Consider the following 27,492-nt stretch of genomic DNA (forward strand, 5'->3'; position numbering starts at 1 on the left):
ATTATACTATGACTTTTTTGATATACTATACTATGACTTTTTTAATGGCTTTTCTTGACATACTATGCTATAATTATTTTTTTCAACATACTAGCTATACTATGACTTTTTTCGATATACTATGACTTTTTTTCACACTTTTTTTAACCCATATTCGATTCCCAGTAAGACTTTTTTCGATATACCATCACTTTTTCGACATTTTTTTATATTTTTTCAACAAACTATACTATGACTTTTTCATCACTTTTTCAACATACTATACTGTAATATGACTATATTTGACATATATGGCTTTTTTAAATCTATCGACAAAGCACCATTCCCAACCATTCCCAACTATTTTCACTACTTCACCTTCTTACGCGAGTATGCCAGCAATCCAGTTTAGCTTTGACAATTTAGCTTTTCTGCATTCACAATAATTTTCTGCAGGAAATGCATTTTCTATTTAATATAAATCTGCAAAGTCTACTAAAGTTAGCAAATACATGCAGTGGAATAAAAATCACAATATTTTTTTTATCGGTAGCAACGTTAGTATAAAGTAGCAGAAAATTGAAAAACTCTGTAAAGTACCTCATATTAGTACTTAAGTAGGGTACAGTATTTCCCACCACTGTGTATGGTTATAAGATTACTGAAGCAAGCAGCCTCAATAACTTGCCAGGTTGTTTTCTTGTATTTGCACAAACCGTTATCACGCCATGAAGCCGATCGTTACACCATAAAACGTTAAGCAAAGTCTGCTAGTTCACATAGCTGGAGACTTTTGTCCGATTTACTTTGAGCCTGATAACCTCTATCAGCTAGATGAATGAATGACCAGATTGGCCCTTCTTTTAAAGGGCGGTTCAGTGTCTCCCCTCGGACAGACCAATAAAACAGTAGTGCTGCTTGCAGCTCGCTCGGTTGCATAACCACACTGTACAAGTCCACAGTCAGTCAGCCAACGTCGGTTCAACCCCTATTCATCGATTTACCTCTTAAGAATGGCAGCTCCGAAGAAAGTCTGCATCATTGGCTCTGGAAATTGGCAAGTTCATGTGTTAATGTAGTCAACTATAAACTGTTTAACATGGCTAACTTTAGAGTTCGTTGGCATCTCTGTGTGTTACCAATTGCTTGTTCACCCAGCGAACCGGTGCTAGCCAACTTAACGTTAGCATCACTGAGCAACGTTAGCATCACCGGGCAACCATCCATGGCAACCATCCAGACGTTAACTAGCAGTTAGCCGCATTTTCCATGGTGACGTTAGGGAAGTTTGACTTATACCATTAACTAATTTGTAACATTTAGCTAGCGTTAGTTAGCTGGTACACAAGCCAGTTTTAGCCTTGATTAATGCTAATAAATCGGCTGACTATACAGAAAACTGGCCATATGTCAGTCACGATTACGTTAACGTTACTGGGATTTTGCCTGTGTCAGCAGCAGAAATATTACGTTATATGTTAGATGAAACTCTTCTTAGTACCTGTACAGTATAACTATGTTGTTGTTATTTTACAGCCACCATCTATCTAGCTAATCATCTACAATGTGCATGGCTTTTTATTCTTGCCAAAAGAACCAACCTTGTCTACTTCAAAATCTCAGCGTGCTAAAACATCATTTCAAACCGTGGATGAATCTTTTAACGTTAAGTCCTCTAGTAAATTCGGCATACAGCTCTATAGTCTATCAACCAAACAGATTTACTTTAGTTAAAATCTTTGTTTTATACACAATGTATTGTTTTGTATTGTATTGGCTCCGAATTATTAGATGACTGCCTCAAAATCATGTTTAACCCCTATGTAACAATATGGTAATAAACATAAATTCATCGAAGTTCTCAATGGAGTTTGGCGCTGTGTTGTCTCCACACACCAGTAGTCGAGGGTAGATCATATTATGGATATAAACCTGTTTTATGTCTATGGGGTAGATTAACCACATATGTCAGCTTATCTTGAGTACAGCCTGCCAGGTCATTATCTCCAGAAAACAGAAGTTGGTGATTAAAGAGCAGCAACTTTAAAGGAAACTAGTAAAAAAAAAAGCAGGAGGAGCCATGATTAATAATGACCTGGTGATCACACTAATGTATATCAAGACTTAAAAGGCAAAATCACTGGATGTTGGATCATTTCAAACCCCTATGCTTATCATACATGGACCCACACTGACTGTTTTCCTTCCATTTTACTGTCAATATTCACTGATTTTTAAATGCAGTATGAATTTTATCACACTTGTTTTATGTAAATTAATTACTAACTTGTAACTATTACCAATACAGGGGTTCTGCAATTGCCAAGATAGTGGGTGCCAATGCTGCTCAGAATTCAAATTTTGACACCACCGTTAAAATGTGGGTGTTTGAGGAGACAGTTAATGGGCGTAAACTGACTGAAATTATCAACACTGACCATGAAAATGTGAAGTACCTCCCTGGTCACAAGCTGCCAGCAAATGTGGTAAGAAGCTGTTATTTTCCCACCATTCAACAGTAATTCAGTTTTCTGCCTGTTGCTTTGCTACCTGTTCAGTGCATGGATGTAATGGTTATTTTGGTTCCTTGAGGCATTATTTGAACAGACTAGGCCTGAACAATATATTGTGTCAACATTGGTATCCCAACGTGAGCACACGCAATAGTGACATCGCAGAGGACAAAATGTGAGTCATGGTGTGAATATGCTCATCATTCAGGTCACATGAAGAAATGTTAGCTGCTTAGTAGGGGTGTAAGAAAAAATCGATACACTTGAGTATCGCGATATTTTATTTTGCAATACTGTATTGATTTTCAAAAAGGCAATATTGATTTTTTTTTTTTTTTAAACGTTCAAAAATATTCATGTAAGACAGTGGTTCCCGTTTATGTTGTGTTTAAACCCTCTACCGCTAGATAGCTATGCTGAGACGCACCACTAGTGTCCTTGCCTAAAAGTGCCTAACAGTGCCTGACTTTTTGCTAGAAGCTAACAATGTAGCTATGGCTGAACTTTGGCCTACTTTAGCATATAAACATTAGCTCACTAAGAACCTGTGAACCACAATCCCAAACTGGCAGTTAGATTTTCTGTGTACTGAATTGTTTACCTAAAGTAAACTTCTTTGACTTTTATGAACACCATGTCTTTTTTTTAAATGTTAGTTTTTCTAAAATTATACTTAAAAAAAATCCCAATATATCGCCTTACGCACAGTATCGCAATATATTGCAATGTATCGTGATACGTATCGTATCGCCAAATTCTTGCCAATACACAGCCCTACTGCTTAGTAAAACAAAGGTTTGCATTCACCACATCTACTCCTTGTCAGGTAATTTTGACAACATTAAGTCTCATTTATTGGTTTCCTGGTTACACCTGTGCTAAACGCTGGTCCTGTTCTTTAAATTGCAATATACTGTATATCGCAAACAACAAAAGAATCACAATATCAAATGTTTCCAATATGATGTTCAAGCCTAGTACAGACACATTATGCCTTGTATCTGCTTTTGTTCTTGTTGCCCTAAATAGCTTCCTCTTTCACAATAAAAGATTATTAGTCTTTTTATAATGAATTTATAATATCAGTTTTCTGAATGTGCTTCTAAAGCACGTTGTTAAACCAGACTTTAATGTATGTCATATCTCTTACAACATCCTCCTCACCCTCCTTTTCCTCCTCAGCTGGCCGTCCCAGACCTGGTGGAGGCGTCCAGTGACGCAGACATTTTGGTGTTTGTGATCCCACACCAGTTTGTTGGGAAAGTGTGTGATACCATAAAGGGCAAGATAAAGATGGATGCACTGGGCATATCCCTCATCAAGGTTGGAAATGGCTCTTTTAATTTTGTCACCTTTTGTCTCTGAATTTAGTCGCTTTAGATGCTACTTCATGTTGTATGATGCATACAGGATGTGTCCAGGTTAAAGCAGCCGTAAAACCAGTTTTTGCAGTGTGGTCTTTGACCCAAATACCACTAGAGATGGCTTAAAGTAAATACACTGCTTGATTATTTGTTTATTTTCCTCTAGGGCGTAGACGAGGGACCCGATGGACTTAAACTCATCTCTGATGTGATCCAGGAGAAGCTCGATATCGCCATGAGTGTACTGATGGGGGCCAACATTGCCAATGAGGTTGCTGATGAGAAGTTTTGTGAGACCACCATTGGTTAGTCTGATTATTGGCTTTCATGTTTTTTGTATTTCTTGCTTTTATTTTGCAATTGCTTAGCATTGGGTTGTTGCTTATTTAGGACAAAGTTGAACTTTGTTCAAGTACGCAATCAGCAAGTTTTAGTCTTGAAGCAGGAAGCATGTTTGTTATGTGTTCCAGCTTTCTGCAACGTCAGCATGAGGGTCACAGTTTAATCTGCTTTGTACGGCAGTCGCTGTGTAATGACAGAGTGGGCTGGTTCAGTTTGACATTTGCTTTCTTTACATCTTTGTACGCAGCATATGACTGCATGCTTCATGGGATTTCCTTTAGTGCGTGACAGAATTAATATTTGTTGGATCAGTGCTGGCAAATGTAACTTCTTTGAGGAATTGGAGCTTTACAGCTGCACTCTAAAAGATGCAAAATCACTGTGATTTAACCATGACTCTTAATAAAAGTCTACCAATGTATGTGGTGGTGACAACAAGTCATTTTGTAGAGATCCCAAAAGATAACCATGTTTTTTTTTCTTCCCCCTCTTGCTTGCAGGGTGTAAGAATAAAAACCACGGGGCTCTCCTGAAGGAACTCATGCAGACCAACAACTTCCGAGTCACTGTGGTAGAGGAGTATGATGTGGTGGAAATCTGTGGAGCCCTGAAGGTGAGCTTTTATTATGATTAGTATGCTAGTATAAGTATGTTAAGTATGCCATTACCAGCAGACTGTTAACACTGAAGTAAACTCAAGCAATAACTCTTCTCTGCATCGCATGACCGTATCAATTACGACGTGACCGGTCCGAGCTACCGTTGAATGAAATTTGTTAATCACAAATGTAAATCAACATTACTTCTTCCACTCAATTTAATATTTTTCAGTATTATTTTAAAGGGGACATATCATGCTCATTTTCAGGTTCATACTTGAGGGGGGGGGACATAGGAAGGGGAGCCAAATCTGAATGGCTTGTTGAATCCCATGTTTTCTGATCTAGGCAGCCCACATACTATGCAGTCAACCCACTACATATTCAATTTGATGTCATTGTTAGTTTGAATAGTATGTTAGCATGTGATTTTAAACCGAGCCCATGCCGTTTCATCTTGCACTGAGTCTTCTTGCTGAATTACCATTGTGCAACATGGAAAGTAGTTTAGCCAAGTTTAGCATTTGTCCATTTAGCATGACGGCTGCAAAACTCTCTGCAGCTCTGTCTTTGTACACTGAGCAGAAGTCAGACAAAAAACGAATTATGTATTAGTATTTAGTTACATTCCAGCATTGCAGTCCTGTCAAATATAACGTATCTTTGAAAACTACTTTATTATATACACACAGACTATACTGCCGATAAAAGAATGCTGACAAATCACAGAAATTGACATTTAGTTTTGCCTCTAAGCAGCAACTGACTGAATAAATCTTCCCCTGGTGTACACTGCAAATGTTTAATGAAACACTGTACTGACGTTTTTTAAAGACCCAGCATTTACAGATTTCTATTGAATTTGGAATGTTTTGAGGATGGAATATTTTTCAGGGTGTTAGTTTGTGAGTTACGCCATTTAACATTTATACACTTATAGGCTTCACACATTTTAATAAGAAATTATTGTAGATGTAATTCGTCTTTGGGTACCAAATTAGCAAATCTTTTTTTTTTGCCAAAACATTCTTGATTCCAGCTTTTCAAACGTGATGATTTGCTGCTTTTCTCTGTTTTGACATTATTGTCAATGGAATATCTTGATCGTTTTTGACTGTATGTCAAACAAACAATACAAGACATTTGAAGATGTTATGTTAGGCTCTGGGAAATTGTAATGGGCATTTAGATTCAGAGTCTGCATCCTGTCCAAGGTATCAGCTCTTCTACCTGCAGTCTTTGCTAACACTTGCTCATCCGTCCTTCAGAACATTGTTGCGGTCGGAGCAGGTTTCTGTGACGGTCTGGGCTTCGGAGACAACACAAAGGCAGCAGTGATCAGGTTGGGCCTGATGGAGATGATTGCCTTCGCCCGTATTTTCTGCACGGCTGGTCCCGTGTCCTCTGCAACCTTCCTAGAGAGCTGCGGAGTGGCTGACCTCATCACAACCTGCTACGGCGGCCGCAACCGCAAAGTAGCCGAAGCTTTTGTGAAGACGGGGAAGGTGAGTGCTGAGATTTTGAAATATTTTTACCCTTTTTTGAGAAAAGGAAAAAAGTCAAACTTGTTTGGATTTTAAGAAGATTCAGCAGCCAAAGCTGATGACACCATTTATCACCATAAGATATAAGAAAATTGTACGAAATAATATATGAAATGCAGCTTTAACCCACTTTGTTTAAACATGATTCACCTTTACATATACACTGCAGTTTCTGCACTACACGCTTATTAATTAGTGCGCGCCATTTCTTGAGACTGGCAAATCCATATTGTGGTGAATTACACATAGCAACTTTCAAACTCAGTTAAACTATAGAAATACATTATGTTAATATTAACTACAATATGATATGAAATACTGACAAGCCTTGTGCAATTATTAGCCAAGGACTAAATAAGGGAAAAGTAAATTTTCCGTTGTTTTGAACGCATACTTTTACCGAGACACTTGAGCGTTTTTCACTTTCCATCAAAATTTTCAATATTTGTTTAACTAATACTATAACACAATACAAAGACCATAGACAAAGAGGTACAATTAAGACCAGACATAACGAAAACCACAACCAGGTGTTTGTATTGTGTAAATGAATTACTGTTAAATAAAAAATATTGAAAAATGAAAACAAAATCTTCAGCCTTTTTATGTAATACCGAAAGGGAAAAATAACTCATCCTTCAGAAAATACTTAATATAAAAAATATATATATATTTAAGCATGTTGGTCCATAAAGTTAATTTACAGTCTGCCACATACTGACATTGTTTTTTTTAAATATAATTAAGTTTGAGAGTAAAATTGAGTGCGTGGACCCATCTCTTTTATCATTTAAAAAAAAATAAAATAAAATAAAATAAAAAGACTTTACACTTCTGCATGTCATGTTTCTTCTCAGTCCATTGAGGAGCTGGAGAAAGAGATGCTGAACGGTCAGAAGTTGCAGGGACCAGCAACAGCAGCCGAGGTCTATCTCATCCTCAAGCACAAAAACCTCATTGACAAGTAAGTTAGGCAGCAACACAACACATTCATAATCCTGTGCGCTGCTTAGAAAGTAGGTCATAGACATCACAGGCATTATTTTGCACTCAATACCTCCTCCTTCCTCCCAGGTTCCCACTGTTCAATGCAGTGTATCAGATCTGCTACCAGGGCCATCCAGTGACAGAGTTCATAAGCTGTTTGCAGAACCACCCAGAGCACATGTGAAAAACAACAAACTGACCAAGTGCCTTCTAAATGGAAACCATTACCAGTTCTCACCTGTTACCCATCAGAAATAGACAGGGGATGACCAGTCACTCCACAGCTGTCATGCAACTAAAAGGGCTCCAGCCAGTGAGCGCAATTCATGTTCACTCTTTGGAGAGGTTGCATAACATCTGTGCGTTCAGGTCTCGTTTTACCACTTTGTCCTTAACACTGGGTTTCTTTTAAGTGCTTTCTTTCATTTCCTGACATTTACATGAAACTTGAAGGATCATTGTTGAAGGATTTTCTTTCCCCTTGTGATGGTCAGATCGCTGTTTTTGCCTGAGATTTTTTTTTTCAAAATCCGAATGCATGGTATCACTTTTCTAGACCGAAGCAGAATTGAAAACACTTAAGAAATCCAGACTTGACTGGATGTCAAAATGATCATAATTCACTAACAGTTTTTAAAAACGTTTGACTCCTGTTTTAGTCAACCCTTGACTGCCATTCAGTTAGTAACATTTGTACAATGTTTTTAATGGCACTTCAACATGCATTCAGATTTTGGCAGGGCCAAGCACTCAGGGCAAAGAAACAGCTGTCTGTAGAGGGACTTATGAGTATCTAACATCGTTGCCGTCTAGTGAATGCTTGTCCAGCATGACAAGTTCTTTAATTATATATGTAATACCTCACTTAATTATTTGTGTGTGCTCTAAAGTGTCTTATAAAATTCACTATGGTTTTTCTTGTCCTGTACTGTATATTAACACTGTTGATCGCACAGCAACTGTTTTTAACAAAAAGTAATGCAAGTGCCTTAGAATGCACGGTTGCTAAGTCTAGCCATTGTCTTTTCTTGTCAAACCAAAGACTTAACTACTTAACATCCGTCCACTATTCCATTTGTTGTTGTGACCCTGACTGACATTGTTTTCACTGTTATGGTTAATGTGTTAAATAATGTCAACATTTGTCTGTGAATAAATTAATTGTTGTCAAATCATCGCTGGAATCAATGATTTAAATATACGACACTGCAGTGGGAATTTTGGTTAAAAAAAAAAAAAAATAGAAATAGTGCCAGAATATTGTTTTACATACGCTCTAAAAGCTAAGTGTTGCAGTGGTAGGAGGATGAAAGTTAAATTTATTGATCTAATATTACAGAAAGCCCTTTTCCCTGATTCAGAGAAAAGTTAAAATGTGGAAGAGTTATTGGAGGAAATACTAGCCTTTTAGCCTAACCCCTGACATTTACAAAAGCTGTCAAAATAAAAACTTTCTGTACGATCGGTTTGTTTTGTGGCTGGATGTGAAATATGCTTGACATTTTAAACCGCAATACAGTAGGCTTTTTACAGTAGACTCTGCGATTCAGTGTGTGCTTACCGTTTCAGGACCGACAACTACTAGAGACAACTGACGTCTTTGTAGCATTGCAATTAGTTAATTCATTTCGAGGAGTGTCAACCAAATCCCCCAAAATTGAATTTGACATTTTGTGTTAGATGACAACATTTTTGCCACTTGTGTCTGTATGCTAAATTTGAAGCTAGAGCTAGCATGCGATTAGCTTAGCATAAAAATGGGAAATAGCTAGCCTACGTATCTCTAAAGCTCATTAATTGACACATACCTCAGTTGTTTAATCTTTACAAAAACCGAAATGACAGTTTGTGGTTTTACGGGACATTGGCCAAGAAATAGCTTAATGACGCTATAAACCCACAAACCTTTTTAAACTTAAATTTTTTTGTACAAATTAAAGATCTTAGATACATGTTAATAAAAAAAATGTTTTTTTGGACAGAGCCATGCTAGTTGTTTCCTCCTGCTTCAGGTTTTTAATACTAAGCTAAGCCCCTGCTTGCTTCACATTTAGCATACATACATGAGTGATGTTGATCTTCACCTCTAATTCTGAGCAAGAAAGACAATTGTCAAAACTATTTCTTTTAAGATTTTCATTTAAATGCTGATACACCTACCAAAACATAATTAGAGACTTCAGTGCTTGAAGCAATAAAACCCACAAAGTGTGAGACACTTTACCAGAGAAGCAAAACTAGTTTATTACAAGTAGTGGGAATGTAGCGAGCTTCACATACAAGTGTGCAGTTAACAGCAGTATTCAGTACGTCATTACAAAGACATTCACTGTTGACCTGTGGTAGACACTGCTGCTGCCTGAATACTTTGAAATATGGAATGAACTTCAGTAACTTAAACTCAGAAGAAAACATGTAAACAAAAAGGGAATGAAGCTCAGTTGGAGGCTACTAACCAAGACAGAAAGCTTGTTTTGTTTGTCCAAGGACACTTAAGACTATTCCAGTATGAATGCTTTGCCCTTTGTAAACCACAGTGTCTATTTATCTTAAAGAGGAGGCATACAAATAAATTACACTAAGTGTGATTAATAACTGCAGTCAAAGCATAATAGTATTACAATCACAATGGTTATTAATAGTGACAGCTGGTGAACAATCATTCCTGTTGTTTCTCGTCTCTGCTGTGTTCAGTTCCCATCTTTGGTACATTGCTGAGTGAGCATGACTGAGTGTTTTGTTGTTGTTCTGCTCTTGTTAGTCAGTCATCCTGACAAATTAAGACCCAATTAATAGAGCCAGGGACATGGAGCTAGTTCATCAGACGGTTATTTTGTTCACAAAAACATTTTTTTTGTTCCCTCTCCAAGTGACTTGGTCCCACCTCAAAAAGAAAAGATAACTGTATATTTAATATATGAAAGAAAAAAAAACTACCACAAAAGCTGGTATAAGCCCATGATGACATAAATTCACATTTCTCTTTTGAATGTGTGATGAACTGGCTCCAAGGAATAATTGGCATACCCGAGTAAAAGTTCTGCTACTCTCCAGTATTGGATAATGAGATGGCTCACTTACCCTGCTGCACTCCTCCTATTATCATACCTCTACTCCTCCCTCATCTCATCAAAATTCACAGTCTGTGAGGATTGACCCATTTATAAGTGCCTTCATAGCGAAATCCAACTTTCTTTGCAAGCTCGTCTGCTTCTGGTGGGCCACGGCTAAGAAGAAAAGAAACAATCACACTCAAAACTCTGTATTAACTCCTCTTCAAACTGGGGGGGTGGGGGGGAATAACATTTCCTACCTTCCGTATTTGTAAGGAAGAGGTTTGGGCTTCTCTCTGTCTATGTGATGAAGAAGAGGTGTGAAGATCCTCCATGCTTCCTTTAGTTCATCACTGCAGTGACAAACAATTCATCATGTGGTGGAGAACATAATAAAGTCAAGTAGCGTCATGTAAAATCTAAAATATGTTAAGGTTTTTATGATGCAGGTTTCCTTCTGGCTGAGGCAGAGAAAAGATGCACTATGTCGCCATCTAATGTGAAGAACTTGTAGCTCGCATGAAGCAACATGCTATTTTAACAGATTGTTTACAAGTACTAACATGAGACAACAGTAGTGAAATACTAAGACAGACCTGCGTACGAAGTGCATCTGACTCCCGCAGAAGACGTCCAGGATGAGACGTTCGTAAGCGTCTGGAAGCTTCACATCCTGAAAACAAAAAGCACATTTTGTGTTATTTTTTGATTTTTTTTTTTAAATTAGAAAAATATGGTTAAGAAACTGAATAGCTTAGTTATCTTTCCTTTGTACGGTTGTTTAAATCAACTTGAACCTGCCTTGTATCTGCTCTTGTAGGTGAGGTCCAGCTCAGTTTCCTCAGGGCTAAAGTAGACGCCAGGTTTCTTGCTCATCATCTTGGCGTAGACAGCCTCGTTGGGCTGCACACGCACCACTAGCTCATTCCTGCGGCACTGATTTCCAAAGATGTCCCCTGGGACATCTGTGAACTGAAGCCGCACCTCAGCTTTCCTCTCATTCAGAGCTTTTCCACAGCGAAGAATGAAAGGGACACCTACGGAGTGAAACATTTTAAAGCCAATGCATTATAAAAGAGCAGGGCGAAATGTAAGATCAGTAGGATTTGTTTTGTAAAGGGCATAGTGCGTTTACCATCCCAGCGTTCGTTGTGCACATAGAGTACAGCGGTGGTGAAGGTGGCCTGAGTTGACCCTTTAGGAACTGTGGGATCATCAAGATAACCCAGTTTGGCGTCTCCCTCCCCCTCTGGATCCCCCACATACTGACCCAGCACCACATCTGACATAGACACTGGAGCGATGCACTTCAGCACCTTCACCTACAAGAGGTAACACAAGAGAACAGAATCCCTCCATTAGAAACCCAAACCACAACATTTCGCTCCGTAACTGTAGTAGTGTTTGAGTGGCTCTCTGGGAAACGATTTTGTACCTTTTCATCCCTGACATCATCAGAGCTAGTGGATGCTGGTTTCTCCATGGCAACCAGGCAGAGCATTTGGAGCAAGTGGTTCTGCATGACATCACTGATCAGGACAAAATGCACAGTTGGTCACACAAAAGACAGGAAGCAACAATGTGATGGCTGTTCCTTAAAATTATAACTTGTGTTAAAACTGGTAAAATCTTTTCATTGTCTAAAACCAAGCTACCAATGATTATTTACTAATGAAAAGTAGTTAAGTATAGACGCTCCTGGTACTACTCTGTTCATTCCTATACAACTTCACTTTAAACCTGGTGTATTAACTTTAAAATTAGCGTACAAAGAGAAACTTTGGGGAGTTTTTTTTCCCCACTCACCGGATGATGCCAAAATCATCAAAGTAGCCCCCTCGGCCCTGAGTGCCAAACGGTTCCTTGAAGGTTAGAACAACACAGGCCAAGCTGTCCCTGTTCCAGATTGGCCCAAAGATTCGGTTCCCAAACCTGCAATGAACATCACAAAATCGTTCTCTGATCAGCGGCAACACACACGCACGGCGCGAAAAGACAGCTGTTCGTGACAGAAGCTTTTCTAAGAAAATGATCTTTGCCCACACAAAAGGATTTCAAAGAGAAATACCAACAACTCTAAGAAGAAAGATATACTGTATATTTCTGGTGCTATAGTTTAATTAAGCCCATTCTCCCAACTGATAACTGCTTTGATTTCCACAATCTGATTTATGTGACCAGGTTTATTTTATTTTCACTCTATTTGATATATTTATTTTATAACCTATGAGTGGGTGTAGCTCCTTTACGGTTACCGCTTAATTAAAAATTCAGGCCAGTCAGGCTTTGTTCCTCTACATACAGTAGCTGTTTACCAGCAATGTTATCCTATTTGACAATCATAATCTTTACGAGGCATCAGATGATAAATAAATGCACGTAAAAAAGGGTCCTAATCTGAAGATTGTTTGCTCACCTGAGCACCATGAGGTTCTGCACCATTTCCTTGCCCAGATAGTGATCTATACGGTAGATTTGATCTTCAGTGAAGAGGGAGGAGAGGTGAGTGGACAGCTCCTCAGAGCTCTGAAGGTCATGTCCAAACGGCTTCTCTACGATCACCCTGTTCCAGCCTCTATACACAGAGACAGAGACAGACAGACAGACAGACAGACAGACAGAGAGACAGAGAGACAGAGAGACAGAGAGACAGAGAGACAGAGAGACAGAGAAAAAAGAACATTTCAAGTTCTGTCCACTTTGATTGCTTTCATAGTCTCGCATTGCCAGACCTATCTCCACAGCACTGTGGAGTAAGGTCTGGCTACACCACACATACATTCCAGGATAGGAGAAAAAAAAATGCTCTGGGTTATGCATTTCTTTAAACCAATCACAATCGTCCTGGGCGGTGCTAAGCTCCGGACGCAGCAATGCTGGCTGTGCAAAATGGTCTCGGGAAGTAACTTGTTTTGGGTGGAGCATTTGCACCCCGCAACTGCTCACACAATACAGCAACGTGAGCTAATTCAATTAGCTGGATATATGGGTAAATGTAATTTGCTCATGATCACAATGAAACAGTTGAACACAACTGGGTTTCCACTTCAATTAAAAGTATGTAAGGCAAAACAACAAATACTATAGCAACTAAAGAACACTGAGGATAGGAGCTGCTGAGGATCACTTTTTCCCCTCCATCAGACCTGCTTATGAAGAAACCAGATGAGAACAAAAGTAAGAAAACATTTTTCTCTTAGGCGTCATATAAATCATATTTTAGCTAGGTGTAAACAAAGCAACTACACAACACAGCAACTATTTCTCTTTATAATGTTCAGTTTTTGTTGAAACTATTTTAGAGAGGTGTTGATTTAACTATATCTTCATTCTGGAGGATTTAGGTTGCAGTGCTAAAACTGTATTGCATTAAACAGAGATGTTGTTCAGCCTACTCTCATTGGTATAAATGGAGTGGACACAATAATAGAAACGCCAGTGTATGGCTGCACCTACAAAAGTACCCAGAAGTTCCAGTGATGCTGGTAATGTTGCAGTCACCCAAATGTACACCTGTGAACCATGGTACTAGTGCCGTCTTATGGAGACATAAAATCTTTAATCACATTTTATTGGAGGGATTTCTTTGTATGTGCTAAAATGCAGTAAAACAACGAAGCTTTGAATTAAAAGGGTAAGGTTTTGGTACATATTTTCAAAGAACGGCTAACTAGTACAACAAGGGACATCATTGGAGCTTTAAGACATACCACTCACTGTTGAATTTCAGTTCTGTGTGTAAACAGTACAGACTGTCAGACATAGCAGGACAAACAACAAGTAAACAGTGTGCCGAAGCAGCAGTTAGTAAGAGAAGTGTACTGACTTTGTGCTCATACAGCAATGCTTGATGTTCTTGGTAACATCGTGGTAGACGGTAGGTGGCAGCGCCAGGTAGAAGAGACGGTTTGCCTCTGGTCCTCCAGGCAAAGACAGGATGTGCGTGTTGAGTTTGGAGAAGGAACTCTCATCTGTATATTTCCCACTGATGTACGAGTTCCTGCTGAAGAAGGCTGACAACCGCTCTGCCTCTTTATCCGTCACCTGGGTCACAGGACAGTAACATTTCCACATTAATGGATTTCATAACGATTTTGAAAAATGCAGTCGTGTGTGAAAAAATGGTTTCATCCAGTGTCACCAGGACTATACATACAATACATGAAATGGAAAGATTTATTGGATTTCTAAAAATATAAATGACCGATTACATAACTCCACTGGGAGCTTAGTTTAGCCACTTGGGGGCAGCAGAAACGAGCTGTAAAAACAACACTGACATGTCATCTTTTAAGTTGAGCTGTGGTCGAAAAACAATGCTGTGAGAGGGGTGAGAGTGAGCCAAAACGGTAAAGTTGCAGGTCGGCCAGCTGAACAACAAGCTTAAACTCACTATAAAGCCAAGTGGAGCCGCAGATTAAGGTGATAACTCTCCGTAGGTTCATCATCGCTTCAAGGATTAAACCAACAGAGGAAAGAACAGTAACAGAAGGGAAGATGGACCTGCACATGCATATGAATCTGTTAAGATTATAGGGCGTCGCATCTCAAAAGGCTCAATTTTTACCTTCAGGTATGGCATGGAAGAAGTCCGAATGTCATCAACTGTCAAGTCAGAGCGAGCAAAGCCCACAAAATACGTCTGCTCAGGGAGGAGGCCATCTCTGTACAACCACCTGGGAGAGAACAGAGAGACATAGCGTTCAAACTTCAGAAGCTTCAGTCCAGATTTATTTATTTATTTATTAGTTTATTTGACAGGGACAGTGTACATTAATTAACATTGCTGCAAATGCACCAGAATTAGCCAAAAGGCTATTTTTCATCCGTTGTCATTAGAAGTATCCTTCCTCAGACTCTGCTGTGCTACGGATGCAAAAGCCTGCACTGGGGTCAGAGGTTCACTCACCATAGTGTTGGATAGATTTTCTTCTTTGCCAGATCCCCCTACAGGTTAAAACACAAAATCAGAAATAAGATTTCACCTTAAAAATGTAGGTCACAAACACAATCATCAAGTTACTGTGCAGCTTATTTAACTAGTGCCAAAGTGGTAATTACTTTCCATCTCCGACTTAATATGCTGCAGCACTACAGGTCACACCGTCTGGCAACAGGTAAGCAGGTTGCTTTAGCCATTTAAGAATTATGCAACCTTAGTAAATCCACTGAAAGTAAGTGCTAACCACTGACAGACAGTGTGGAGACAAAGAAACTGCCCTGGTGCTAACTGAAATAATGCTGAAGAACGTGTTGCTTAGTGGTTTAACTATAAGAGCTTACCGATTAAACTTTTGATAATGGTTGACATGTTTCACACGACAACACAAGGGCTTTACTGTATACTATTACTACAAAGAGCTCGTATGCCAGTGTCAAACAGGCCGGAGACACTCAGAAATCAGAGATGTCCTGAGGCAAATTCTAATCAATACAAGGACATGACAGAAGTCAACTTAATTAAAAGTATTTCCCATAACACCCTCCTGCTGGCCTAAATCACAATCTCACATCGGCCTTTAAGACCGGATTGCTCAGCTGGGAATTCAACTCATGTTAACCCTGCTTCTTTGTTTAAGATGGTGCGTTTAAAATAATAACGGATGAGGAGAGGCACTGAACAAAAATCTGCCTTTAATGTCACTCTTAAAAACTTGGCTATGCATATGAACTTATATGTACGAATGTCCTACAACATAAGCAAAGACAAACCTGTTGAACAGACCTTTCAGGTCATCATGAAGCTGAACACCTAGAACTATTAGAATTAGCAAGTGAAGGTTTGAAAATGTCTGACTCTATGTATTCACTTTGTGATAAACATGGAAAAAACGCTTGCAGTGCAGCCATTTATAACAGCTGGAGCAAAACACATATCTATAAAACAAGTAACTAGAGTGAGATTGCACACAGCCCAGCCCTTCCTCTGACCTGCCTGTGTATGACATTGAAAGAAAAATGCTGACTGTCAGTGACACTGCAAAAATCTGCAACAGCGCCACTATTCTCCCAAGAGCTAACTGTGCAAGAGACAGGCAGACACAGCCAATGAATGACTGTAGCCTGACGAGATGTTCAAAAACCTGAACAAAAAGGTTTTTCACACGTGATGGAAACAAAAAAAGTTTCAAAAAACGGTTCTTTAGAAAATAGGGTTTGAGCAGTAAAAGCAAAGCAGTTTAAATTTTTTTTTAAGATTATTTCTTGGGCTTTTCCGCCTTTAATTTTTGACAGGACAGCTAGATGAGAAATGGGAGAGAGAGGAGGAAGACATGCAGGAAATTGTCACAAGTCAGATTCGAACCCTGGACCTCTGCGTCGAGGCATAAACCTCTCAGTATATGTGCGCCTGCTCTACCACTGGCCCAACCCGGCCACAGCAGTTTACATTTTATTATAGATACAACCATGTTGCTGTAAAATTTTGTCTTCATTTACAACAGTGTTAGGCATGTATTATTTAAATCAGAGAAACAAATTAATGAGAAAGAGACATGTTGATAGATAGAAGCCCTGGTAGAGAAGGAGAAGGCAAAGAGAGAAACATTGAGAAATGAGGAAACTGGCCAAAAAGATTTCAGAATGCCTGAAATGATTTTAGTTCCTGAACTCAACACCTGGCCAGTATGAGGAAATAGTAAAACAGTGAAAAGAGGAAATTTCTTCAGATTCAACTTATTATTGAATTTATTTTAGCAGTAAAAGAAATTAACTTTATGATTAGGCATGTGCATTAAATGCCAATATTTTTCTAGTAACAATCAAATTGAGTCTGTGACATTGATTTTACCAAACTGTAAACTGCACTGTAATATTTTATGTTTTGTTGGATTGTTAATATTGGTTTACTTATTCTTTGCAAAATTGCACAATTTTAAATAGGGATTTTAATGATTAATTTATGGATCGATAAACCTATATTAACCGATAATGCAGAAGATGAGGGACGTGTAAATTTGCTGTAGTATACCGTTGCCCCACTAAGTGGACCCGCTTTGTTTTGAATGACATTTAGTTACAGGTGTGTTTGATGACTGCCCGAAAGGGCCGTACAAACTATAAAACAAACGCCTGCCCTTTTGAGGAAGAAACAAGTCGCAGCATGCCTCGCTCTGCTCACTGACACTGAGGCAGTCCTGTTGATGAACTTTCTTCCCTCCTCTACACAGACGACTGCAGGGTCTACTCAGCCACACAGGTCACATGGTGAAATTAACTGATGACACAGTCGTCCTGTCTCTGCTTTCAGGCTCCCTCCATGTCCACAGCTCAGCAGGAGTTTGTGAAGTGGTATAAATACCTCAGGACTATTTTTGACAACCAGCTGAAGTTTTTGTCCAACCTAGAGGAAATTCTGAAGAAATGCCATCAGCAGCAGTACCTGCTCAGGAAACTAAGATCATTTGATGTAAGCAAGGACATCCTAACCACACTCTACTACTCATTTACTGAAAGTGTGATAACCTTTTCCTTCACTTGTTGGTTTTATTCCATTAGTCTTCAAAACAGGAACTGCTTACATCAAACTGTTAAAGTCTGTTCCAGAATTATTGGACACCCCCTGAGAGCTCTGTTCACCCTATGCGAACAGCAGACCTTGAAGACTGCCTGCAGGATCCTTCGTGATCCATCACGTCATGTTTTCGAGGTTTGACTGGCTCCCCTCAAGGCGCAGACTCCACTGTCAGGGCTCTAAGACCCACAGGAGGAAGGTAATCTTTGTCCCCAGGGCTGTCCAGCTCCTAAACTCCCAGCCAGACCTCAAGATTAAGCATCTTGAACAGAAGCAGCTTCGCTGTAACACAGGCTGAAAGCTTAGTGTCAGACAGGACAGACTACTTAAGCCGCCTACACGAGCCACAGGTTAAACAACTCTGCGCTGGCGGTTCCATTGTTTTTCTAAGGGGGGAGCGGTGCCACCCAACTAGGTAGAGCTATACTCTTGGCGCCGTGGTTCGCTCGAATATTTATGTCACGGGACAAAAATTCAGGTCTCACACTGATGCTGGTTTTTGAATGATACCGAGTCTGAGGGGATACACAATATTGACATGATAAGCAAAGAGGAACCTTGAGGTTTTACTGTCTCAATTTTAGGCTTTCAAAAGCTCGGATGACTCTGTGGTGCTTGTTTGCATAAGCTTGGTGAAATCAGTTTCAACATTTCCTTATTCACAATATGTGCAATTATTGCAGTATTTCTAAAGATTTCAACACACTCTTTGAAATTATGGCAAACAATTCTTGTGTAAGTGGCCTACTCTATATGTGCCAAAACTAATAAGGCAACACAGAGCAAAGGTACATGCTGGTTGGTCCTAACAGCTTTTCTGAATCACAAAGTAAATTGTGTGTCATCCAGATCATTAGCTTTTACTTATAAAATCACTGTCTAGATTATGACGCCCCTCCCCTGCTCTCACCGATGCCCCCATGATGATGAAGATGTGAACATCGGACTGATGGAACTCCACATCTTCATGCAGCTCCTTCCTCAGCTCCCCAAACACCTCAGAGCGAGAGAGGGGGATGTTCATTTTCTCTAAAAAGCAGACAAAAAGATAATCGAGTAAATAAAAATGTAACAATGTTTTTTGACATGTTAAAGAATCCATTAAACCAACAAATACAGAATGCATCCTACTTAAACACAAATGTACCAGGCCTGCATAACAATTAGTATGCAGCCGATAATTTCATAAAAAACGAAGAAAGTTGAGAAGAAAGTTTGCGAGTCCTGGCCTAATATGTGAATTCAATGGACTTTTGCTCTGGGCTGGTAGCACCCTAAATAACTTTATATAATCACTGCAGACTGATTTGAAAATTTTATATCTTGGACTATTGGACTCACAAGACATTTTCCAACATTACATTTTTAGAATTTGGCTATTTTCTCCATCATAATCCTAAAACATCAAATACTAAAACAACAACAACCATAATAATTGACAAAAAAGAATTGACTGATTAATCTAGAGTTGTACCTACCGATTAGTCAACAGTAAGTATGTATACTTTATGGTTTCCTGTATAGATCAGCATTGACTAAATATCTTGTAAACAAGCTTAGTAAAAGTGTTTGACATCAATTCAAACCTTATTTATTTTTAGCTTAAAAGGGTATGATTTAAATTTTGTTTCACATTTATTCTCATTATCTGCCCAAGATCTTTCTAGTTCTCAGTGCTTTGGTTCATTTTGTAAAAAGAAAAAAATAAGTTGAAATCTTAGGAACGGAGGTAAAAAAAAAAAATGAAACACCATGGTATGGTTTACATTTTGTACTACCTTGTAGTCTGCAAATGCCTTTATCAGTTTAAAGTGTAATTTTAAAAATAAATGTAGTTTTGAGTAATTTTGATATGCAATCATCATTTTAGTCATATGTTAAGAAAAATACCGAAATTGTCTGGTTCACTTTTGACCACAATTTCTGAACCATTTGTTGAAGCTTCTACCAAAGATGTAAACGCAGACCGGGGCGTAGCACAAGATCCTAGGCCCTATGCATAGGCAGTCCTGATAGGCCCCCATGTTCCTCAACCCCCACCCCCGAAAAAAAAAAAAAAAATCAATCAGATCTTATCATCTTTCTTTATGAAGGATACATTTGATATTAACCTCTTATCCTAATTGTAAGCTAATATAATAAAAACACACTAAGATGTTAATGTTACTTAACACCTTTCAGTCAAAATGGCTAAACATGGTTTGCTTTAATTTTGATATAAGCTCACCTTGTCTGAAATCCAAAGAGGAGGATGAGGGATCTGCTGCTATTCCACTCTCTGGTGAGACAGTTTCTGAAACTGAGGCCATGTGTTTCACAATGTTAAGATCTGCTTCTACTACTATATCTAACATAACTATAATGTTGACATGATATGTATCTACCGATGAGCTACCGAGCTACCTATGACACTGATTAGCCTATTATTGCTAATTATAGACATTATAGCCTATTCATTTTAAATTAAACATGTTTCAAATTAGGCTATTATAATGGTGTGTTGTATGCAAACATAATTGTTAGTGTAGTTTATCTATTTAGCTTTTACCTCAGATTACATGTATAACCAAATTATCAATTTGAAAGTGTATGTTCTGCTCTTTCAATGGGTTGTCTCAGTCCGGTCGCGAAGATATTCAAGCAGTTTAGCACCATGGATTTCGTTTTCTAGTTTGTGCTCACCTTTCTATGAAAAGAAGTCAGTTACCAATTGTTTCCCCCCATTGTGTCTTCTCTCCTTCCTTTTTTGGTAGCATGATTTGGCATTCTTTGAGAAAGACATTTCTACAGCACAAGTTTGTGCTCCACCAGATGCTCAACTGAACTAACAAACAAAATTTGTGCAGATGGACTAAACCATTTGAGACCTTAGATAGTCTTTTTTTGTATACAAAATGTAGTCAGTCAATCAACCCAGTTATTCAGCCAATACACTAACTTTACATTTCATCTGACATGCATTATGAAATTTGATTAGGAAATGAAAATATCCAGGTAAAATAAAATATATTCCAGACTTTTCAATGGCCCTCTCTCCCCTTGGTCCCTGGTAATCAGTATTGGTTTTACCCCCAGTCCGACACCCTAAACCACATCCATGCCCTGAACGCAGATCTCACACTTGGTGCGTTCTTTTTGTCCACCGTTTAATTAAGTTATTATTATTAAGTTTAATAATGCACCTTGTTTCAACATCACTTCTTCTTTGTTTCCTGCAATCTAGTTCAACAATAGAGTATATAGTAATAGAGTATTTTTATACATGACAGTCACAGAGCAGGATTGAGCATGAATCCTTTCTAGTTGTCAGTGTTTTGGTTCATTTTGTAAAAAGAAAAAATAAGTTGAAATCTTAGGAACTGAGGTAAAAAAAAAAAATGAAACACCATATTGTACTACCTTGTAATCTGCAAGTGCCTTTATCAATTTAAGTGTAATTTTAAAAATAAATGTAATTTCGAGTAATTTTGATATGCAATTATCATTTTAGTCATAGGTTAAGAAAAATACCGAAATTGTCTGGTTCTGGCACGGTTTCTTAGCTTTCTCAATTAACCAACTTTCAAAGATAAGGACCTACATATTTGAGAGAGAGGACAAACAGATTTCCGTGTGACTCATTTAATTTGGTAAATGAGCTAAATCAGGAACTTTTTTTTTTTTTTTTTTTTCCATTCATTTCCCCACGGACTTCTTTATTTTACCCATAACTAGACCTGCAGACTGCGTTGGCAATGAAAAATCTGAAACGTTTTTTTAAAAAGCTAGCAATCGACAAACTTGAAAACTCATGTAAGGTTTCATGTCATCCCTGACATAAAATCCCTTAAATAAAAACAACACGTGGAATTCTGTTGATGGCGATTGTGAGATCGTTACTATAGCTCCCATACTTAGCCTGTCACACAACAAACTATAATGATATTAGTCAAATCCTCCACCAAATCCCCTATTTAGAGGGGCTATAAGCGTTACTGCAGAACACCGTGATAAAGCTGGATACATTTCGGCTAACACATCAAGAGTACACGAGCTGACATCTTGCTGCTCATGGACAGTTAGCTTGCTACTGACATCCAGGCAAAACCAGCTCAGATTATGCTGCTATTAAACTGAAAACCGCCCTGTCATCAGCCCTTAGCTTCAAATGCTGTTGCGCCAACATGAGTTGACAAGCAACAAATCCCTAAACTGTCGCTTTACAGCTAGCAAACAGCACCTAGCTTACATCTAGCTAGCTAACTTACATGGAACAATAAACACGGTTAAGTCAGCGCCACAGAAGTTAAACTACTGCTACTCACACGTCCGTAAACGAGATGATAACTTGGCAGTTAAAACCCTGAACCGAACCCGACGACAGGTACGGGCTTTACACACACTCACAGCTGACAACAGTCGAGGAGGTGTGTGGTACGCGTTTACGAGTCCTGCCTACTTCCCTGTTCAAGTGATAAAGAACAAATCGAGAGGTTTTTATTGGTTTGGGAGAAACATACCAGCGCTCGCTCGAGTTCCCATCACTGTCGAAACCAGTGACGCCATCGACTCTACCGGTGGGCGTGGTTTAACTGTATACCCCACACTCGCGCGCGCACGTTCGCACGCACACACAGAAGTGTAGTTCAGTCTTCCCAGCAATGTAGTTGAGTTTGAGGAAATAAAGAAGAGATTAGGAAAAGAAAACAATTATTGATTATTTGTTCAGCTTTATTTTTTTTTTTAAATACAATACTATTATTAACTCTTTTCCTTTTACAAAAACATTTAAAACAATAATTGTAATACATCCCCCAAACCATAGACTGTATATTATTAGCAGTCTATGCCCCAAACCTGTCTTCTATACCTTGGATATTTGGAAAGATCTGTGAATAAAGGAGACCAATATCTGGCCAAGATTCTTCTTGCGGCTGCAAAAAAGACCATCACTAAGAACTGGTTATAGACTGATGCATCTGAACGCAGACAATGGCTGACTATTATCAGTGATATTAAAATGATGGAGAAACTCACCTATAGATTAAAAATTATGGTAGACTAATTTCTAAAGGCTGGGATAAATGGCAAATGTACTTGGCAAAAAAAAAGTGTAAAATATTGCTTGTATGTAATGTATATTGTCCCCCAAGAGGCACTGCTCTCCCTTAATTTCTCAACTTTCATCCTTTACTCTCTATTGCTCTATTTCCATCTTTAAATATATTTCAAAAAAGCAATTAAGGAAAGTTTAAAAAAACAAAACAAGAATTGTACCACTGGATATAGATGAATACCTCTGCCAACCAGTCAAGTTGCAATTTACATCCATGTATGTCCAGACTCATATATATATAGTAGCCAAGACTTTATAGAAATTTCAAAGAAGGTATTAAGTGTATTTTTTGGTGAAAAGTGGATGCTTTACACACATCTTCAACCTGGCAGCACAGAAGATGTATACAACCACCACAGTTGGTAGCTCATGAGATGTGTGTGGAGCTGTGTGATTGTGTTATAGTTCTGTTATGGCCCAAAACAAAAAAAAAAATGCCAATAAACCAGAACATGTTTTTCTACCATCCCGGAATGCTGTGTGGGCTAACCAGACCCTCCTCTGCAGTTCTGTGAAGGAAGGTCTGGCAATGCGAGACTACAGGGGCCTTGACCTTTGACCTCCAAAATCCAATCGTTCATCCATGAGTCCGAGTGGACATTTGGGCCAAATTTTTTGAAGCTTTCCTTAAGGCGTTCCAGAGATCCTTCATGCCCACCTGGGTCCGGAAGGGACGGAAGATTGCAGCCGATCATCTTCTCAGCAGAGCGAATCATATGCTGCAGTCTGCCCTTGTTGGTGGCAGCAGCTTACCAAATGGTGATGGAGCAGGTAAGGATGGACTCAATGATGCCAGTGTAGAAGTGCACTATCATTGGCAGGTGGACATGACGTACAGGCTCAGTACCTTACAGCTGGGCACTGAAGTTTTTAGCAAACGTTACTCAAACAAGAGTAAATACAACATTTGTTTGGGCACTCTTTCCATCTGTGGATTAATTTGGTGCCCTAGTGAGTGTATGTGGAATTGACTTAAAATAAACTACAGTGTGTGTGTATTTATGGAAATGAAAGAACATGTCTCCCAGTCTAAAAGTGTTTTTAGTAGTTATTGGACAACAGTGGCTTCTCCGTGAACCATCACCTTATCGTGGTGGAGCGGTTTGTGTGTCTCTGTGAACCTGAGGGCTGTGTTGTCTGGAGCTTTGTGCTCCTGGTAGGGTCTCCCAAGGCAAAGTGGTCTCAGGTAAGGGGCCAGACAAAGAATGGTTCAAAAACCCTACGGAAAAACAAGGTAGAGATGGAGTGACCCTGCCCAGAGAAAGCCCGGGGCCCCCGTCTGGAACCAGGCCCAGACGGCGGGCTCGTCGGCGAGCGCCTGGTGGCCGGGTTTGCCACGGAGCCCGGCCGGGCACAGCCCGAACAAGCTACGTGGCTCCCATCTCTCCAGCCCATGGGCCCACCACCTGTGGGAGGAACCGCTGGGGTCGGGTGCGCTGACACACGGGTGGCAGTGAAGGTCAGGGGCCTCGACGGACCAGACCCGGGCAGCAGACGCTGGCTCTGGGGACGTGGAGCGTCACCTCTCTGTGGGGAAGGAGCGGAACTGGTGCGGGAGGTGGGGCGCTACCGGTTAGATCTGGTGGGGCTTACCTCACGCACAGTCTCGGTTCTGGAACCGTACTCCTGGATAGGGGTTGGACTCTTTTCTTCTCCGGAGTTGCCCAGGGTGTGAGGCGCCCGGGCGGGTGTGGGGATACTCACAAGCCCCGGCTGGCGCCGCCACGTTGGAGTTTTACCCGGTGGACGAGAGGGTCGCCTCCCTACGCCTGTGGGTTGTGGGGGGGAAAACTGACTGTTGTTTGTGCATATGCACCCAACAGGAGTTTGGAGTATTCGGCCTTCTTGGAGACCTTGAGTGGAGTCCTGCATGGGGCGCCAGTGGGGGACTCCATTGTTCTGCTGGGGGACTTCAACGCACACGTTGGCAATGATGGAGACACCTGGAGAGGCGTGATTGGGAGGAACGGCCTCCCTGATCTAAACCAGAGTGGTTGTTTGTTGTTGGACTTCTGTGCTAGTCATGGATTGTCTATAACAAACACCATGTTCGAACATAGGGATGCTCATAAGTGTACCTGGTACCAGAGCACCCTAGGCCGAAGGTCAATGATCGATTTCATAATCGTTTCATCTGATCTGAGGCCGTATGTTTTGGACACTCGGGTGAAGAGAGGGGCAGAGCTGTCAACCGATCACCATCTGGTGGTGAGTTGGGTCAGGGGGTGGGGGAAGACTCTGGACAGACCTGGTAAGCCCAAACGGGTAGTGCTCGTAAATTGGGAACGTCTGGACGAGGCCCCTGTCCGACAGACTTTCAACTCACACCTCCGGCGGAGCTTTTCGTGCATCCCTGTGGAGGCTGGGGGCATTGAACCCGAGTGGACAATGTTCAAAGTTTCCATAGCTGAAGCTGCGGCGAGGAGCTGTGGTCTTAGGGTCTTAGGTGCCTCAAGGGGCGGTAACCCACGAACACCGTGGTGGACACCGGTGGTCAGGGAAGCCGTCCGACTGAAGAAGAGTCTTTCCGGGATATGTTATCCCGGAGGACTCCGGAGGCGGTTGCAGGGTACCGAAGGGCCTGAAGGGCTGCAGCCTCTGCTGTGAAAGAGGCAAAGCAGCGGGTGTGGGAGAAGTTTGGAGAAGACATGGAGAAGGACTTTCGGTCGGCACCAAAGTGCTTCTGGAAAACTGTTCGCCACCTTAGGAGGGGGAAGCGGGGAACCATCCAAGCTGTGTACAGCTTTTGTTTGTTGAAGTAGTGCTTATCACGGTCTACCCTGGCTGTAGATAGGTGGGCAAACACATTGTTTTGTCTCAGTGCAAGTAATTAGGTTGTTTTTTTGTCTTTTGTTGGCTCACTTTTACTCACAACATGCTAAACCTTGAGGTTTATATCATGTATATTTATAAACATATGCTCACTCTGTCTTCACCCAGATCACGGTACAGGGAGATACGATCACTGGCAAACGTGACCTTTTTGACCAAGCGCCTAAACACACATCCCTACTTGACTATTTCCTGCCATAAAACCTCTCACACATCATCACACAATCATCATGGTAAAGTTTAACATCCTATATGGCATCACCCTCTCCTCTCTCCCTCAAACTTTTATCTTAACCTCACAGGGGGGTGACCTCTAGCAAGCTTAACCTCCTATGCGTCAGTGACATTCCATTGAACCACTTCCTCAATTGACCGCACACAGCTTCTTCTGCAACGTGGACAAATATAACTCTAACTGCTAATATTCTATAATCATGTCTACAATAATAGAAATATCTCAACAGAACCCATTTAATTCCTCTTTGCGTTCTTCAGGAGTCATTTGATGTGACACAAAGGGTTTGCCATTTGCGCCTTGAGGCTGGTGCTCGTGTTCAGTGTAAAAGCCAGTTGGGCAGCTGGGACTTGGCAACGGGACAACAGGCCGGACGGCGGATCCTGGGAGTCTCACCACACATGCCACAGGTTGGTGTGATGGTTGTGGGAATGCTGTGTCGTTGACGTTGTAGAATTTAATGAAAAGTACAATCAAGAAGCAGGAAACTGTAACCTCTACGGGAATGGTGAGTCGAAGGCAAACTATAGGCATAGTATGCACTGGGAAGGACTGGCCTAAAACAAAGCTGAAAAGACACCACATAAAATACATCAATTAAGAAAGCATAACAAATCTTTATAAAAGCAATTAATCTGAATTCTTTAGACTGATACCAAGACTTTAGATACCAAGCAATATACTATTTTTTTTTTTTTACTGGCCCTCATGTCTTATAGCCATGACAAATGAGTATTATTATATGTACATATGTCTTCAAATACTGTGGAAACCACCAGTATGCTACTTTTGATAGTACAGGTAGTAAGTTTTAGCAGTTTGCAGATAATTTCTCAACTCACATACATATAATATCCATAAGGGTAGATTTTCTTTGTGTTATATATGTCGTAAAATATACAAATTAAGAATCTTTATGTACATGTATTAGCTAAAACTACACACATGATACTCTATATTATTGTGTGCAGTAGTGTATTAAAAATACCAATAATCTTAAAGTAAAATTAATACATTTTGTATAGGATATATACATACTGTATACCTTGTGTTTGACTTCCATACAGGCTTCATAGAACATTATACTTTAAACTTAATTTGACATGAAATCTGCATGAAAGTGGCCATAATCATACAAGACATTGTTTAAGTTTACAAAGTAAAAAGTAGTAGAAAGTTGAGACATTGTACATTCAACACAAGTTTACAATTCTACAACAATATTTGGAGGAAAAATACCCAATAAACAAGATAGATTACACATACAGTCATAACAGTCATAATAGGTCTACCAAGGTCTGAGCTAGATAGCAGACACATTAAAATGATATTTAATATGAACCTGTATAACCCAATTGGTGTGCTTCCAACCAACACAGTCAAGAACAGCATATATCTGCTCAAACCGGTCTAAAGATTGTAGCCTATTCACATTA

At 39.9% G+C, this 27,492-nt stretch overlaps 2 protein-coding genes across 6 annotated transcripts; one reads left to right on the plus strand and one right to left on the minus strand.

Annotated features, from left to right (window-relative positions):
- The first annotated feature begins 872 nt into the window (after nt 1-872).
- Nucleotides 873-8,503, plus strand: LOC114558710 (glycerol-3-phosphate dehydrogenase [NAD(+)], cytoplasmic). The gene is made up of 8 exons (XM_028582871.1): nt 873-1,036; nt 2,288-2,465; nt 3,675-3,815; nt 4,023-4,161; nt 4,699-4,811; nt 6,066-6,302; nt 7,199-7,305; nt 7,416-8,503. Exons 1-8 carry the CDS (start codon nt 993-995, stop codon nt 7,510-7,512), a joined length of 1,056 nt encoding a protein of 351 aa, XP_028438672.1. The 5' UTR covers nt 873-992; the 3' UTR covers nt 7,513-8,503.
- A 1,044-nt stretch (nt 8,504-9,547) lies between these two features.
- LOC114558632 (glucose-6-phosphate 1-dehydrogenase) lies at nt 9,548-22,456 on the minus strand. 5 transcript variants are annotated; one of them, XM_028582710.1, is made up of 14 exons: nt 22,394-22,447; nt 20,122-20,193; nt 18,805-18,923; nt 15,291-15,328; nt 14,949-15,057; nt 14,208-14,425; nt 12,798-12,956; nt 12,188-12,313; nt 11,817-11,910; nt 11,517-11,703; nt 11,183-11,418; nt 10,978-11,054; nt 10,642-10,734; nt 9,548-10,555 (listed from the first exon to the last, which is right to left on the minus strand). In XM_028582710.1, exons 1-14 carry the CDS (start codon nt 22,437-22,439, stop codon nt 10,465-10,467), a joined length of 1,665 nt encoding a protein of 554 aa, XP_028438511.1. In that variant the 5' UTR covers nt 22,440-22,447; the 3' UTR covers nt 9,548-10,464. The 5 variants fall into 5 exon arrangements, with proteins under 5 accessions (XP_028438511.1, XP_028438513.1, XP_028438514.1 ...); XM_028582712.1 differs by lacking the exon at nt 22,394-22,447 and adding an exon at nt 22,199-22,364; XM_028582713.1 differs by lacking the exon at nt 22,394-22,447 and adding an exon at nt 20,577-20,595.
- Between the last annotated feature and the right edge of the window lie 5,036 nt (nt 22,457-27,492).

This window comes from Perca flavescens, chromosome 7, assembly GCF_004354835.1.
Source record: "Perca flavescens isolate YP-PL-M2 chromosome 7, PFLA_1.0, whole genome shotgun sequence".
In the NCBI taxonomy this organism is placed as follows: Eukaryota; Metazoa; Chordata; class Actinopteri; order Perciformes; family Percidae; genus Perca; species Perca flavescens.